We start from the raw sequence: 16,591 nt of genomic DNA on the forward strand, positions 1-16,591 counted from the left end.
GCTGTGATCTCCATTTTACAAGAGTGGAAGCTGAAGCTCGAAGATCTAAGTCATGCCCAAGATCATAAAACTTCTCACTGATGACACTGAGATTCAAACCTTAGCCTGCCTAGGTCCAAAGCTGGGACTTTTAAACTTTATATTACACCGCTTCCCTAACCAATAATCTGATAACAGTAGAATTACTGCCTCCACACAGTGTTTACTCCTCCATGGGGGGCAAATCCCAGGAACAGGGCTGAGCACAGCTCTGCCCTTGCCATGGCCCTTGGCGGACACCCACTGGGTGCCAGTGTCAGACCCAGCTATCGCTTTGTTGGCTCTGAGAGCTACAGCTCTGCTGGAGAGGGAGGGTGGGAGGTGCTGGGGTCACTGTGACTCGGGCAACAGCCCATTAATCACTGGCCCTGGTTTTGTGTGTGTGTAGCTGGGCTACGCCAGCGCTGTCCCAGGGCTGTCCCAGAACTCCTATAAAGGGGCTCGTGCCCTAGCCTCGCCTCTCTCAGACCTCTGAGATGGGCAGGCTGTTGCTGTGGATTGGTGAGTGTGGCAGGTCCCAGCCCCCACAACGTCACTCAGTCCAGGAGATACCGGGCTTCCTACGTTTGTCACCTCTCGAGTGCTTGAGAAGCAGCCACGGACTTGGGGGCTGGATTAGGTGGAGTTGGGATGGGACATAGTGAAGGGCCAGAGGGGCCCAGGCAGGAGTGATCTGAGCTGTGGTCCTCCTATCCAATAGTTACCCATTAAATATCTCTATGCCCAGTTCCACCTTGGACCAGTGGTATCAGAATCTCTAGGGGAGGAGCCGGAACATCACTACTTTTTATACTTGCAGCCAGGGTGAGAACCACTGGCCTAGAGCTTTTGCTGGGACTTCGAAGTCATCGTTGTCCCCGTGCTAAGCATGCGTGTACCCACGTGGTGTTTGTTGGGGGTAAATAGGGGCTTCAATAGCTCTGGCAACACTGGCTCAACTTAGAGGAAAAAGTGAACGCAGCGTGTCTCCATGTGTGCGTCTGTGTCTGGCTATGGGGCCCGGTTGGTGGGGGCGCTGGAGGACTGGAGGGGGGCTGGGGCATGTCACTCTGGGCAGACATGGGAATGTGAGTGTGATTCCATTCCTTGTTTCCTGCAGGGCTGGTTCTTGTGCTGAAGCAGTGCGATGGTAAGGAAATTGTGTCCTCCTCTCCAGAGCCGGGGAGCTTCTCGGGCTGAGAAGTGCTCTGTGTCGAGTGTCCCCTGAAGCCCCTCCCTGCCCCCCCCCGCCACTCCTGTGTCCCAGGGATCATTGATTCCTGCTGCAGTTCAGCAGCAGGTTTTTTATTTATTTTTTTTTATTTTTATTTTTTTCAAAGATTTTATTTATTTATTCAACAGAGATAGAGACAGCCAGCGAGAGAGGGAACACAAGCAGGGGGAGTGGGAGAGGAAGAAGCAGGCTCATAGCAGAGGAGCCTGATGTGGGGCTCGATCCCATAACGCCGGGATCATGCCCTGAGCCGAAGGCAGACACCCAACCACTGTGCCACCCAGGCGCCCCAGCGGCAGGTTTTTTAGTCACCCACCACTTGTGTCGCTCTGTGTGCCAGGGTCCAGACTTGAGGATCCATTCTAATCAGGATTCCATAAGGCATTCTTTTCCCCTCTGGGGCCTCAGCAGTAGGGGCAGCGGGGGTGGGGGGGGGACAAGACCTCTGTGTCGCCTTGGGTTGTGTCTGCATGGGGGCTGTTCACAGTGCTCTGTGGAAGCCGATCCGTCCTGTCCCTTGGGCTCTGCCAGCTAATGCGTGTCCTCCCTTGCCAGGCGCTGCCCATAAACTGGTGTGTTATTTCACCAGTTGGGCGCAGGGGCGCCCCAGCCCTGCCTCCGTCTTGCCCCGGGACCTGGACCCCTTTCTCTGCACCCACCTGATATTTGCCTTTGCCTCAATGAACGACAATCAGATTGTTGCGAAGGACCCCCAGGATGAGATTACCTACCCAGAGTTCAACAAGCTCAAGCAGAGGTGTGTTCAAACTGTGCGTGGGGATCGTTTTTTCAGGTTTTACAGGCAGAAGAAAATTAATCCTGTGTCTCTCGGTACTCATCAACTCTCTTCCGGTTCTTCTGATCCTAGCCCCCTCTCAAGTGGGACTCGGGAGCATCCCTGCCTGAGAACTCCCTGTTGAGTAATACCCTGAGCTCATTCTTGCCTCCTTGACCTTGTGAGGCCCCGTTGCCTCTGCCTGGTACCCCCCCCCCACCACCCGTCAAGCCAGTGGGGCGAGCTCATGTACTAATGCTGTTAGAATGCTTCAAGGAGAGCCTGCACATCACAGATGCCAGTATCTTTATTACCATTTGTCACCTGCACACACACACACACACACACACCCCGGGCAAATGACCCCCCCAAGGGAAGGAGCAGGGTCTCCAATAGGTTTGTATACCAGCAGCGAGGTGAGTGTCTTTGCACAGAGCTGGTGCCCAGGAAGTGCTTGCAGAAGTATTCCTATCCCCACAACTCCTGGCTTCTCTCCCTGTCCAGGGGGAGGTCTGTCTCTGCATGAATGGTGATTGATGGCCAAGGTAAAAATCTTTGTCACTTGATCACAGGCTCCCTGAGAGCAGGGAGCTTGTCTGTCTCACTCTCTGTTGTATCTCAATCGAGCATCTAAATCGATCAACCGCACATAGTAATTGCTCAATAAATATTTGTCGACTAAGAAAACAATGAAAAGAAACATTTTAGACTACTTTCTTTTTCTTTACGTGGGAGCGTCATGGGGATGTGGGGGCATTTTGTGGACTTTGGACAGCCTGGGGGGTCCTGGGTTGTGATGACCCATGGGTTGATTGTTCTCCATCTTCCTTTCTTTTCTTCCCTGTGCTTTGGTCTGCTCTTCTCTCTCCCTCCCTCCGCCCGCCTTCCCCTTTCACTTCTCCTCCCTCCCCCTCTACTTTCCACTGTTCCTCAGGGACCACTGGAGTGGGGCCCCAGCTTACCTCCCTCTTTCCCACATCACAGGAACGGGGAGCTGAGAACACTGCTGTCCATCGGTGGGTGGAACTTCGGTACATCCAGGTGAGACTCTGCAGCCCCTCCCTGCTGCTTGAATTCCCCGTCCCTGGGTATTTAGCCCCCGGTGCCGGGAGGGCCTTCTCAGAAGGGTTGACCTGCCTTCCTTTCCTCCAGCCCTACCGTGTGCCCTCCCCAGGGTGCTTACCAAGGGGCTTTGTGGGGGCTTGTGGTTCTGCAGAAAGCCTTCCTTCCTCGCCTCACCCTGGGTCTCCTGCAGGTTCACCAATATGCTGTCCACATTATCCAACCGGGAAAGGTTTATTGATTCGGTTATATCCCTCCTGAGGAAACATAAGTTTGATGGTCTGGACCTCTTCTTCCTGTACCCTGGACTGAGGGGCAGCCCCAAGAGTGACCGGTGGACTTTTCTCCTCTTAATTGAAGTAAGGCCAAGTCTGGCAGCTCCAGGATCTGGCAATGATTCTGCTTTTATCCTAGCTGGGCTCGTGGCACAGGGGGGGCAGAAGGCCAGGGACAGGGGCAGGAGAGTGGTAGAAGAATGTTCGTTGACTACCATCATCTTAGAAGTGCCAGGCGTATCCAGGTCCTGGTCCAGCCCTGCAGCCCAGGTGATGCCTGTCCTGTGCAAATGCCTAGCCTCCCTCGGGCAAGCAGTCTGCAGCCTGTGCTCCTGACCCTGCCCACCACCCCTCTACCCCTCTATTAAGTCACTTACTATGGTGGCTCAAGGCCACCTCTCTCAGGAGCCTGGGTGCAGGGCCTGTGTCTGACTCAAGGAGCTCTGTAAATGAAGCTTTCCTGGCTGATACTTTCTGTTCCTGACTTCTTGGTCTGGGTCTCTGCGTCTGCCTCTTTCTTGGCAGGAGCTCCTGTTCGCCTTCCGGAAGGAGGCCCTACGCGCTGGGCGTCCCAGGCTGCTGCTCTCTGCTGCTGTCTCTGGGGATCCACACATCATTCAAACAGCTTACGATGTGCGCTCTCTAGGAAGGTGAGTGCATGCTGCCTGGTGAGGCGGGACATCGGAGGGAAGGAGGCTGGTGGCGCTCAGAACCGCAGCGCTGCCGAAACCCGCCCCTGAGTTCTCCGCGTCCAGGGGCTAGTTGGGGGGCCAGCCAAGGGCCATGGCAGGGACAAGGGTTAGCGCCACGTAGCCTGGGATTTCTTTAGGAGATCAGAGGGAGGTGCGGAAGCAGTCCCCACAGTCACGTCGTCTTGGGTAGGGTGTCCTGCAGAGACCTTTGCTGGGTCTCACGGGGAACATACCCTGGACCTGGCCTCTGCCATCCTAGGGGACAGCTGTAGACATGCGCTGTGCTGCCCACGGCTGGCATCAGAGGCAGAGGAATCGGCAGTCACTGCCCCAAATACAAAATGAGGCATGGCCAGCCAGGCCTAGCTTTCCGAGCACGGGTCTCTGTGCAAAAGTTACAAAGCTGAACAAAGAATAGCTCATAACTTGCTCTTCCTGGACATGCCGGCTCTGGGCTAATTTTCTCAAACCTCGAGAACGGAGTATTTACAGATGAGAAGCTGAGGCCGATGCAGAATGAAAGAGAGGACGGGGTGTGTCTGTGTGTGAAGACACCAGGGAGCTGGGTTTCCATGTGGGGGCAGCAGGGAGAGACCCCGTGGGGCATAGAGGCTGTCAGCATTGTTCTTACTAGAAGGCAGGACTGAGGGAGTCCGACCGTGGGGCGGCTGGGTGACCTTAGGCAAGGTAGTGAGCGTGTCAGAGTCTCGGCGTCTTCAGCTCTAAAATTTAGTTATTGAAATTAAATGACGGAGTCCTTGTACACCTTGGTGCCCATGACTGGTAAGTGCTCACTGACATTTGTTCATTCTGAAAGTGTTCTGGAAGCCATGGTTTCACTGGTGCCTTGAAGGCTGGAGGACAGAAGCTCTGTAGCTGCCGTGGGGCAGTGCTGCCTTCCTCATGACCGTTTATGCCACCTGTGAGCACTGGGGTTGGGCACGGCTGTTTCCTTTTTTAAATTTTCAAAAAATATTTTATTTATTTATTTGAGAGAGAGAAAGTGAGTGTAAGCACGAGCAGGGGGTGAGCAGGAGTCCGACTGGACTCGATCCCAGGACCCCAAGATCATGACCTGAGCTGAAGGCAGATGCTTACCTGACTGAGGCTCCCCGGCGCCCCACGAATGTGTTTTCTTGTCTGACTGCTGCCTACTTCCATGGAAGCTGTCAGGATGGCATGGGTCCTGATGTTCCTTGTCGGCTGTGTGCTGCGGTGGCCCATTTCAAGCAGATGGCGCAGACAGGCAGGCAGCCTGGGCTGAAATGGGAGGGAAGCTTATGCGGCCAGTGCACAACTAGTTCGCTGGTTAGTCATCTGGTGATCTGACTTGAAAATCTAGTTAGCCCAACCTGCATGTCTCCTCCTCTCGCCCTCGCAGACTCCTGGATTTCATCAATGTCTTGTCTTACGACTTTCATGGAAGCTGGGAAAAGTTCACAGGGCACAATAGCCCCCTGTTCTCTCTGTCTGGAGACCCCAGCTCTTCGGTAAGGAAAGACCTCGAGGGGCCCAGACACCTGCCCTGAGCCCAGGCTGTCGGCCCTCAGTAACACGGAGGGATTTGTGGTCTTCCTACATACAGGCACATGCCATGAATTACTGGCGAAAGCTCGGGGCACCCCCAGAGAAGCTCCTCATGGGATTCCCCACCTACGGACGTACCTTTCGCCTCCTCAAAGCCTCTAAGAATGGACTGCAGGCCGAAGCTGTGGGACCCGCGTCTCCGGGAAAGTACACCAAGCAAGCTGGCTTCTTGGCTTATTATGAGGTGACGGGAGTAGGGATGTCTGTCTATTAGGGCTTCTTCATCCTGGGCCAGGGCAAGAGCAAGGACAACCAGGCAGAGGCAAGGCTGAGGGCTGGAGACAGGACAAAGAAGTGGTTGACCAGCGCAAGAGAAATCCACTATCTGAGATATTTCCTTTTTCTTCAGCGGAAGGTATTTCAGTCCCTTGTAAGGCATGAGGGGCTGGGTGGAGTCCAAGTGGAGGGGGACCCCTCAAAAGAATCTTAACTGTTATACAAGTCAATCCTGACTTACGACTCTCTGGCCTAAATAAAAATAATAATATTTGAAATATGTATAATTTCAAACGTTTGCAAAAGTAAAAAAATAAGATAACCTCCTCCCCCCCTCCCCCACTACCACCTACCCCTCACCAGCTTCAATCACTAACCACTCCTGGCCCACTGTATTTCATCTTCGCTCCCCGACTCCCCTCCCTTCCACTACTAGATTATTCTGAAGCCATTCCAAGACATTCCCTCCTACAGAGTCTTTCTTCTTACCCCAGTTCCATTCCCTTATTCTCCATCTCAACAAAGCTTACTACTGAGTGGAGGAAAGAGACATGGACTGAAGGGACTATTAAACACAAGAGAGGACAATAAGAGACACAGGGGGTGTGACTTAGGGATCTGGAAAGGTCTCACAGAGCAGAGCTTTGGAGCGCAGGAAGAATCCTGATGGGCAGGAATGGTAAGAGGGAAGGGCCCCGCAGGCAGAGGGCAGCAGGTACTGGGGCACATAGTGTGTGTGGGTGCTGTAGGTACGAGTGGAAGCGCAGGGTCTCCCCAGTCTCTGCTCTGTGCTGGCTGGCTGGAGATGTTTTCCTGCTAAGCCAGCGAAGCATGGTTACGAGTCATGGCATGGTGGAAATAATGTTCTTGAAGGGCATTACAGGGCAAAGAGATGTTGATAGAACCTTTAAAGAACCAAAAAGAGGAAGAAAGGAAAGAAAAAAGGCCTCAGACATAAGCTTCTGCAACTGGCTTGAACGCTTCGACTTCTTTGTGGCATCTGGTTTCTAGCACAAGGCCGGGCACCCAGCAGACACTCAGATGCTCAACTGATTGTAGCAACCCAGTTCTCCCTACCTTTGAGAACTCGAAATTTATTAGAGGCTCACAAGCTAGTTTGAGAACTACCGAGACTGGGCCCTTCCTGCTGATTTCTAATGAAGAGAGGAGAGGTTTGTTTATGGTAACTTCTTTGGAAGAGATACAGGTGTGGTCAAGGTCAGATAGGTTACCGTTAGTAGCTTGGCATTGGCATTATTTAGCAAAGCCTGATTTGGCATCTAAGGATGTCAGCCACTCCTTGGCAGACATTAGAGAAAGGACCGTGTTCTAGTAGGAATTTGTTCAGGAAAGAGAGAAGGTCTTCCGTGAGGGGCTTCCCACTCCCTCTTTGGTCTGCATCTTCTCCCTCCCTGGGGAGGGATCCTTGGATTCTTTACCACTGGGAAAAGAGCAGTGTGCCTGCTGGTGATTCTCTCCCTGGCACTTCCCAGAACTAACCTGGTGATCCTCCTGGTAGATTTGCTCCTTTCTCCGGAGAGCGACAAAGCGCTGGATTGATTTTCAGCATGTCCCATATGCCTACAAGGGGAAGGAGTGGGTTGGCTATGATGATGCCATCAGCTTCAATTATAAGGTAAGACCCCGGTCCTTTCTTCCTCCAGCATATTGTTTCCTTCTGACTCCCATGAGGCTCTTATCTGTACAATGTATGTGTGTGTGTGTGTGTGTGTGTGTGTGTGTGTACTGGGTGGAGGATAAAAAGGTGAGGTTGCCCAGATCAGGTGAGTCTCAGCCATACCTGACCTACCTGGGATTTCCTAATCCCGTCCATGTAACACTCTCCTTTTGAAGAGAAGGAATCTCGGTTTTGAGGGGAGACATGACTTCTCTCAGTTTACCCAGATTTTTGGCAACAGTTTCTTCTTCTCTGTTTGGACCAGATAATTTCGTAACAGATAAATACCAATATGAGGTAGGTCACGCTAAGCCCTCCATGAATATCACTGGTGTGTGTCAGGGTAGGAGAGTCAGGGAGGGCTTCCTGAGGGAGGTGAACAGCAGGAGGAAGCAATGACATGGGGAGAGGTTCGATGGGTACTGAAAGCTCATTCAAAGTATGTTCAAAGAAGAGTTTGGGTGGGGCGGAGAATTTTTGTAAAGTGTAAGAGAAAGCAGTAAAGTGCAGGTCAGTTTATAGAGGGACTTGAATGCTGGTGAAGGTATTTGGCCCTCTTCTTGCAGGCATTTTAAGGCAAAATCGAGTATCTGAGCAGGCATATGTCCTGCAAGTTTGAAACCTTTAGAACTTCACTGTGACCACCGCTTCCCCCCCTGTGTAAGCAATGTTGAAGGACGGTGAGCAGGGCAGGTTTCTATAGACATGCTTTGGTGATTTCTGAACCTGCCTCTACTTTGGAATCACCCGAGACTTGATAAATGTAGAAAGTCTTGGCTCCACCCCAAATATTTAGCAGGTCTTAGAAAGAATCTGGAAACTGTTCTTAGTATGTCCCCATGTGATCCTGCTGGAACCAGTCTGGTATTTTGGAAGCTCTAAGGAACGTGGAGGTGTGCAGGGAAGGTAATGAGGGTCTGGACCAGGTGGATGGAAAAGGACGTAATTTTTGAGTGAGAAATTGTCAGGACTTGGCAACTGCCTGATTACTGGGGCTTATTAGAAGTCACAGTCTCGGGGTGCCTGGGTGGCTCCGTCGTTAAGCGTCTGCCTTTGGCTCAGGGCGTGATCCCAGGGTCCTGGGATCGGGCCCCTCATCGGGCTCCCTCCTCCTCTGGGAGCCTGCTTCTTCCTCTCCCACTCCCCCTGCTTGTGTTCCCTCTCTCGCTGGATGACTCTCTCTCTGTTAAATAAATAAATAAAATATTGAAAAAAAAAAAGAAGTCACAATCTCCTCTACTATAGGTGATGTAGAAGCGACAGGTGTCAGGTGTTCTTTGGGGGGAAATTTGGGGTAGAAAGCACCAGAGAAGACAGCATTCACCGTGTACCTCTTCCGCGCATATCACTGGGTCAAGCCTGCTGCCGGGAGAGAGGTAGAGAGCGTGGCTTTCAGCCTCCAGGACCTCTGGTCCCTCTAGTTTGGGACCAGAAGACACACTGCACCTTGCAGAGCTGGAAGGGGACAGAGCCCTGTGTGAGGGTGATTAAGGGATTTCATCACGGAATCCCAGAGCTGAAAGAAACCTTAGAGATCATCATTGGGAGATAATTATCCCTGAATTTCTCCAGTGTTCCTGCACCGTCTGGGCATTCTTAGCAAAGGAAGCAGACCAGCTCTAATAAAAATAGAAAACTGCCTTTCCTCCTCCCCCAGAGCCTTCGCTGACATTCAGAGATTATAGAGGTCTCTCCCCAGGCAGGACTTGTCTGCATTCCAGTGAAGCTCTCAATCTTTCCAGAGGGGACGAGGGTCTGATTTGCGAGCTGTCCTAGATAAGCTCAAGTCTCGTGATTTTGGGATCCTTCTCCTTCACGTGCAGGTGACTGTCTGGCCTTCGCCGTGTCATTCTCCGGGCAACTGGGGCATGGGGACCAAAGTCAAGGTGCTATTCTGACTGTTGTGCTGCTGTGAGTAATAACGGTCCGTTCTCTGATGCAGAGATCGTGTGCGCGCGCATGCGTACACATGACCCCGGCAGGCCAGCTTGTTCGTTTGTAAGCAGGATAAAAACTCGAATCTTCACAGTTTCAGCTGAACTCTATTTGGGTCCCTCCTTCTTATTTTACATTTGGGGCAAGTAAATCTCAGAAAGGAGCCAACTCATTTGGCCAACTCATGCAGCTGTGTGGATGTGCTGGGGTCTCTCTCTTCCATCGACCGTGACAGAGAACGCTAGCAAAGCAGTAACGGGACCTGGGTTTGAGTGTAAACCCTGCCACGTCGTTATATCTGAGATTTTAGAAATCATGGACAGAAACCTTTATTTTCTTATCTGTGAATGTCGTTTCTCTCTTCTTTGTAGCATCGCTGTGAGATAAGTTATATGGAAGTGATTTTAAAGTAATATAGCGATATCTCTGATTGACAATGATGATAATGGCGACTAGCATTGAGATCTTGGTGAAACAGTTTTTAATATTTATGAACATTTCCTAGGTGCAAGGTATTGCTGCAAACATTTCACAGGTAGGAACTCCTTTTTTTTTTTTTTAAATCTGTATTTAAAATTGTGGCAAAATATACACAACATAAAATCTGCCATTTAACCCATTTTTAGGCATCCAGATCAGTAGCACTTAGCGCATTCATATCTTCGTGTAACTATCACCACCTTCCATCTCCAGAACTTTCTAATCTTCCCAGACTGAAACCCCATCCCTGTCTCCCCCAGCCCTTGGTAATCACTGCTCTGGTTTCCATTTACACGAACCGGACTACTCCAAATACCTCCTGTGAGTGGAATCATACAGTATTTGTTCTTTCGTGACTGGCTTCTTGCACTCAGTGTAATGTCTTCGAGGTCCATCCATGCTGTAGCATGTATATGGAGGAATTCTTTGGACCCTAAAAATGTTGGAAATATTACTATCCCCTTTTTACAAATGAGGCAACTAAGACACATAAGGTTTTTGTTGTTGTTGTTTGCTTTTAATATTTTATTTATTTATTTGAGAGAGAGAGAGAGAGAGAGCACAAACAGGGGGGAGGGGTAGAAGGAGAGGGAGAAGTAGGCTCCCGCTAAGCAGGGAACCCCATGCGGGACTCAATCCCAAGACCCTGGGACCATGACCTGAGCTGAAGGCAGACGCTTAACCAAATGAGCCACCCAGGTATCCAAAGACACATAAGGTTTGTGTGACCTTTTCAAGATCCCTCAGCTAGGAAGTGGTAGAGGTCGGATTCAAACACAGGCTCTGCTGCTCCTGTAGTGTTTCCGAGGGTCCATCTTCAGTGTTTTCCCGTTGTACCCAGTCTGGGGGACAGGTTGACTGACTACTACATTTTCAGGCCATGTTCATAAAGAGAGAGCATTTTGGGGGAGCCATGGTGTGGACATTGGACCTGGATGACGCCAAGGGCACTTTCTGTGGCACTGGCCCTTTCCCCCTTGTCAGCAAGTTGAATAGTCTCCTGGTGCAGACTGGTGAGTAGTTATGGCCTGGAACTGGGGTTGGAAGTTGTATAACCAGGCTGAGGCTGGGTCCCTTCTGTTAGATCTGAAGGCTTTGGTGAGGCAGCATGACATCAAGGGAAGAGAATAAACTTTGATGTCAGGACAATCTATTTGCTGGGTTTAGAGCCGCGCTCCATGTGACTCCTCTGAGCTTTGGTTTCCCTATCTATAAAATGGGAATGATCCTCATACTCATGACATTACTACAAGAACTAAACGAGATAAGGAATTAAAACTACTGACTCATAGTCTGTGTTCAATATGGGTCAGTTTATTTCTCTGCTGCTTCCTCTTGTTTTCATGGGACAAGGGCCAGAAAAGGACGTCAGATTTCTCTTGACATCTCTTTGATAGTAGAGATTGCCCTGGTGTTTAGGAGACGGAACCTGGCATGCTGGAGCTGAAACATCCTTTGAGATGATTTATAACCTTCATTTTACAGACTAAGAAACGGGCTCAGAAAGCTAACACTGCTACTCAGGGACAGAGATGAGACTCCAACCCAGTTCTTTACAAAATGCTGTCTAGAGTGGCCCCCTTGTTCTTGGTGTTGTTCCTAGTGCCCCCTACAATGGGGGACACAGGAGGTTTCTGTTATTAGGCCTTGGGGGCAGCAAGGTCTGGCTGAATGTGCAGTGAGGTCAAAGTGTAGCCTTAAGCATAGAAAACTGGCAAGCTCCCTGGGGTCATTCACCAGAAATGTAGTAAGTCTGCCAAGTGCCCATGGATGTCTGGAGTCACGTTAACATGATGGAGTGAAGGAGCAGGGCTTCTATGCAGTGGGCTTTTATTTATGCCCTCAAGTGGGTGTATTATGAAATCCTTCAACTCTGGATTTGGGAGCAGGTACTTCAGCCCAGGAGTGGTTGTAGTCCTGCCAGTAATTAATAGGTTGGGAAGGAAGCAGTAGGCATCTCATCCTGTTCTGATGATTTTCTCTAGAGTTCATCTCAACTCCTTCACCAAAATTTTGGCTCTCAACTGCTATGAATGCTCCAAGAACTGGCCCTGAAAGGCCAAGTATAACCAAGTCTCCAGCCATTAATACCCATAGAAAGTCTCAAAATACAACTACAAGCCACAGAGGTGGGATTATGACCCCTACGAAGGAAACTAAGTCCTTTGGAAAGCACACTGTTGCTATGGAAGGGAGGACTGAGACCCTTGGAGAGACTTCTATGATTCCTAATTATCTTTGGACCACTGGAAGAAAGATCAAGCCCCTTGGAAAGAGGGCTATAACCCCTGAAATGATGACTATCCCCTCTGGAAAGATGGCAGTCACTCCTGATGGGCAGACCAAGACTCTTAGAGGAGAGAATTTGACTTCTGAGGTGGACACTGATCCCCTGTGGGATTATGCTCATCTTCAGTTGGAAGCTGAAAGCAGGAGACCATCCTCAGGGCCTGTCATCTAACACCAAGACACATTCCTCCTGCTTTTGACAACCCCTGTGTTCCCATTAATGGAAACGATCCTTCTGTCAACTTGATGACCCTTCCAACAAGCACTCTCTCTCTAAAAAAAGAAAACCCAGAAAATTCTGCTGTGGGTCAAGGAGCCTAAACTCTGTTGAAGGCAGAAGCTGGGGAAAGCCCTTGTGTTTTCTTGTAGGTCCCCTGACGGGAGCTGCTTTTACTCAGACATTCATAAACCATACATGGGTATGACCAGGCCCCAAGGCCAGTGAGATCATTTCTTTTCTGTCGAATAAACTAGAAACACAAGAATTTATCGGAGTCCTCTGGAGTTCTTTTCTTGAAATGACCTGTGCAATGCAGTTGTCAGCTTCTGCCTTTCAAGTGTACTTTCCCCTACTGCTTTTTTTGGAAGGAGGGAGTTTGTGTCTAGCCCATGCCGATATTTTCCAATGTGGATTATGTGTTTCCCTCTCTGTCTTGCACAACTACTCCCCTCATGGGTTGTCAGAGACAGAATCTCTTCCAGCTCAGTTTCCCAGCATCCTCTAATTTCATTCCAGTGTAACAACTGCTCCCGCGAATATATAACTACTCTTGCTAAGGTCACTGGTGATGCCCATGCTGTTCCTTGCAGTGGCCAAGTCTCAGTCCCAACCTTTCTTGAGGCAGCAGCAGCATTGACACACTTGGTCACTTTGTTGTCCTTGATGCTCTTTCTTCACTGTGCTTCCAGCTTTTGTTTTTATCTGACTGGTCATTCCTTCACAGTGTTCTATGTTGATTTCTCCTCTCATTCCTGATCGCTTAATGTTGGGGAGCTCCAAGTCTCTCCTCTGGTCTCTTTTCTTCTATATTTACATTCACGCTCTTGGTGTTCTCATCTAAGCACATCACTTAAACAACAACTGTAATATTGTCAAGAGAACAAAAGCACAAAAGAACATCTATAGTAGGCTATCTTTCATTTAAGAAAAAAAGGAAACAGAAAATACACGTGTCTGCTCATTTGTGCACAGAGTAATACAGAAAGGATAAACATGGAAATAATGAGATTGGTATCTGTAGGAGTTGAGTGGGGATGGGGTGGAAATAATGGGAGATTGGGGACAGGGGACCGGGGGGGGGGGCTGATACTTACCTGAGTACTAATATTTGTGTAATTCTGACTTTTAGAATGATGAAAATGCTTCACATGATCCATAAAAATAAATTAAATCAACTCAAAATTGAAATACAAAGAGTAACACATGTATTTAACTGTATTAAAAAGACAGCAACAACATAATCACGTTGAAGGGATAGGGAAGGAAAGAACAAACCTTAGTTACTTTGGACAATAGCATTTTGCCTCTATATTAAAGGGTTAAAGACAAAAGGAACTGTGGAAAATGCAGTACTCTGGCAAATTTGCTGTTTATAGGTATATAAGTTAGCAATTTTGAAACTGTCTTATGTGTATTCCAGAATTAAACACAGAAAGAAACATACTGTGCATAAGAAGAGCCATGTTTCTCACAGCCAGAGAAATAGTTACAGATAGGAAAAAAGGAAAGGCAAGAATGAACCCTGGGGTGTTGGATTCAGAAGTATCAGCAGGAAATCATGATTTTAAAAGTATATATGGATTGGTTGATATAGAAATTGATATAGAAATATATGTATCCACAAATATATTTCCTGCTTTCACCACTGGAAAGGTCTAGAGCAATGATATCCAAATAGACCCAGTACCTTGAACAGACGGTCCCCGAGCACTCCTTGAATAACTGGGGATGGAAGCCTGTGTATCCTGCTACCCTCTTCCCTCTCCTGGTAGATAATTCTGAGTGGAAGGCACTGTGCTGAGCACAGTGGGTGGTATTTCAGGACCCAGGCTTCTACAGGACTCCAAACTCTAGTGGGAGAGAGAAGAAAAGTAGTCAAATGATTGGCTTCTGATAGAAACGAGAGGTTGCTCTGTGCTTCACAGACATGTCATCTCAGGCTGAGGAAGCAGAATCAGAGAGCTTATGTACTAATGTCTCACTGCAAAAAAGACTTGGTAAGCACAGTAAGACAGCTTGCAGTGTTAAGGGATTGACAAGAAGTCAGAGGCACAGATGTGTGAGGGACAAGTCCCAGGAACAGCTGGCAGGTTGGACGTGGGTCGACAAGGGGGCAGGATGCAGGCTTAATGGGCACGACCAATGAGCAGGCACCAGTTGTCTCCACACAGGAAAGTAAGTTGTGGACATGATGTTAGGAGCTTTTGTCACTTTCTCGTTGGACGTTAGAAGAGTCCCATAATGAGAGACTAAGGACTATGAGAAACAAACTGAGGGCCTCAGAGGGGAGGGGGTGGGGGAATGGGATAGACTGGTGATGGTTAGTAAGGAGGGCACGTATTGCATGGTGCAGTGGGTGTTAAATGCAACTAATGAATCATCGAACTTTACATCGGAAACCGGGGATGTACTGTATGGTGACTAACATAATATAATAAAAAAACATTAAAAAATAATAAATAAATAAATAAATAAATAAATAAATAAATAAATAAATAAATAAATAAATACATTAAAAAAAAGAAGAGTCCCACAAAAGTTTCCAAAACCTTGTTTTTGTGAAGTTAGGAATGTTGCCACCAGGGGGCAGCAACGGACAGGGTTACATTTTCTATGCAGGCAGCAGACAACTAGGAGAGTGGAAGAAAAGCAATTAGAATCCCTTCCTACAGAAAATTAAGTCACACATACATCTCTGTCATTATCGTTAAAGCTGATGCCTTTGAGCACATTAGGCAGAGAGAGCGTGAACACCCCAGGCTTGGAGGAGGAGGCTGTGCTGAGATACAGGTTGAGTCCAGGCAAACAGGACTTGAAGTCCCAGCTCTGCCTTTGATTAACTATGTGATCACGGGGAAGTTAGATCAGCTCCTAAGGTTGTTACAGGGGTTCCATGAAATATGTGCCTGGTCCAAGGTCGATAAGTGGGAGTTGTAGTTATAAGCTTATCTTCTGTAGACCTTCCAGTTTCCCTCTAATAATTTCTTTCTATAAAGAAACATTAAATCGTGCATATGACACTGGAAACTCTTTGGGTTTGTGCCTAGCTCAAAGGCTTCAAGGTAGATTCATGACAACGTTCCAGTAACTTCTCTCATGCCTGCTGCAACTTTACCTAGGGAATCATTTTGTAAACTGGCCTCTTTCACCACATGCTTCTAGAAGGCTACAATCTAGAAACTACTAACATAGAAGGCATTACGGGTGTCATTCCCTTGATTAAAGCAAATTAATGGCTCCTTACTGCTTAAGGAATGAAGTCCATGTTACTTAGCATGGCATATGAGGTCCACCTCACCATCCAGCCCCGCCCGTGTAGACACCTGGTACTGGGCTCCAGGATATTGATCCAGATGCTCCAGCATGTGCTCCACCAGGATAAGGTTCAGTAATAAATACTTTGATGGAATAGAAGTTAAAACACTGTGGATATTGAATACATGCTGCTTTAGTATAGTTTCGTAGAATCAAGAGTATTCTTATTTTAGCATTACAGTCTTTTCTACTGCAATGGAATCCTGAAAAGAAAATAATTTTCCAGAGCTAATTGTCATGATGAGGACGGTAGAGACCCAGTACGGGTTCTTTGGATGGGTCTTGACTTGTGAGGAGCCATGTAGAAAAGTGCTCTTGTGGCCACACTGGTCACAGTGTTCTCTGACTTCGTGACACCAACTGCACTCTCAGGAGCCATTGTTCAGGCTTTGCTTCTGCCTCCAGTGGCTTTTCCACTTTCCTTACTTTCTCATCTACCAACCAGGAAGATCCTAACTCAAATGACCTCTTCTCTGAAGGCTTTTCCATCCCCCCAGGAGCTATCACTTCTTGTTTCTGCTTGCTTTCTTAATACTGTTCTTTTTTTTTTTTAAGATTTTATTTATTTGAGAGAGAGAGAGCAGGGCAAGGGAGAGAGCACATGATTGGGGGGGTGGGGCAGGGGGAGAGGGAGAAGCAGACTCCCCACTGAGCAGGGAGCCCGACTCGGGGCTCCATCCCAGGACCCTGGGCTCATGACCTGAGCCAAAGGCAGATGCTTAACCAACTGAGCCACCCAGGTGCCCCAATACTGTTCTTAATCACTCTAGTTCATTCAACGCACATTTGGATGCTACAGTGATCACATTGCCTTA

General features: G+C 48.6%; 1 protein-coding gene across 1 annotated transcript; it reads left to right on the forward strand.

The window, feature by feature from the left end:
• The first annotated feature begins 515 nt into the window (after positions 1 to 515).
• OVGP1 (oviductal glycoprotein 1) lies at positions 516 to 12,413 on the forward strand. Its single transcript, XM_026483779.4, has 11 exons — positions 516 to 540; positions 1,139 to 1,168; positions 1,808 to 2,009; positions 3,012 to 3,068; positions 3,283 to 3,448; positions 3,890 to 4,014; positions 5,438 to 5,546; positions 5,642 to 5,827; positions 7,379 to 7,495; positions 10,830 to 10,965; positions 11,938 to 12,413. Exons 1-11 carry the CDS (start codon positions 516 to 518, stop codon positions 12,411 to 12,413), a joined length of 1,629 nt encoding a protein of 542 aa, XP_026339564.3.
• Positions 12,414 to 16,591: the final 4,178 nt, after the last annotated feature.

This window comes from Ursus arctos, unplaced genomic scaffold (genome assembly GCF_023065955.2).
Source record: "Ursus arctos isolate Adak ecotype North America unplaced genomic scaffold, UrsArc2.0 scaffold_12, whole genome shotgun sequence".
NCBI lineage: Eukaryota > Metazoa > Chordata > Mammalia > Carnivora > Ursidae > Ursus > Ursus arctos.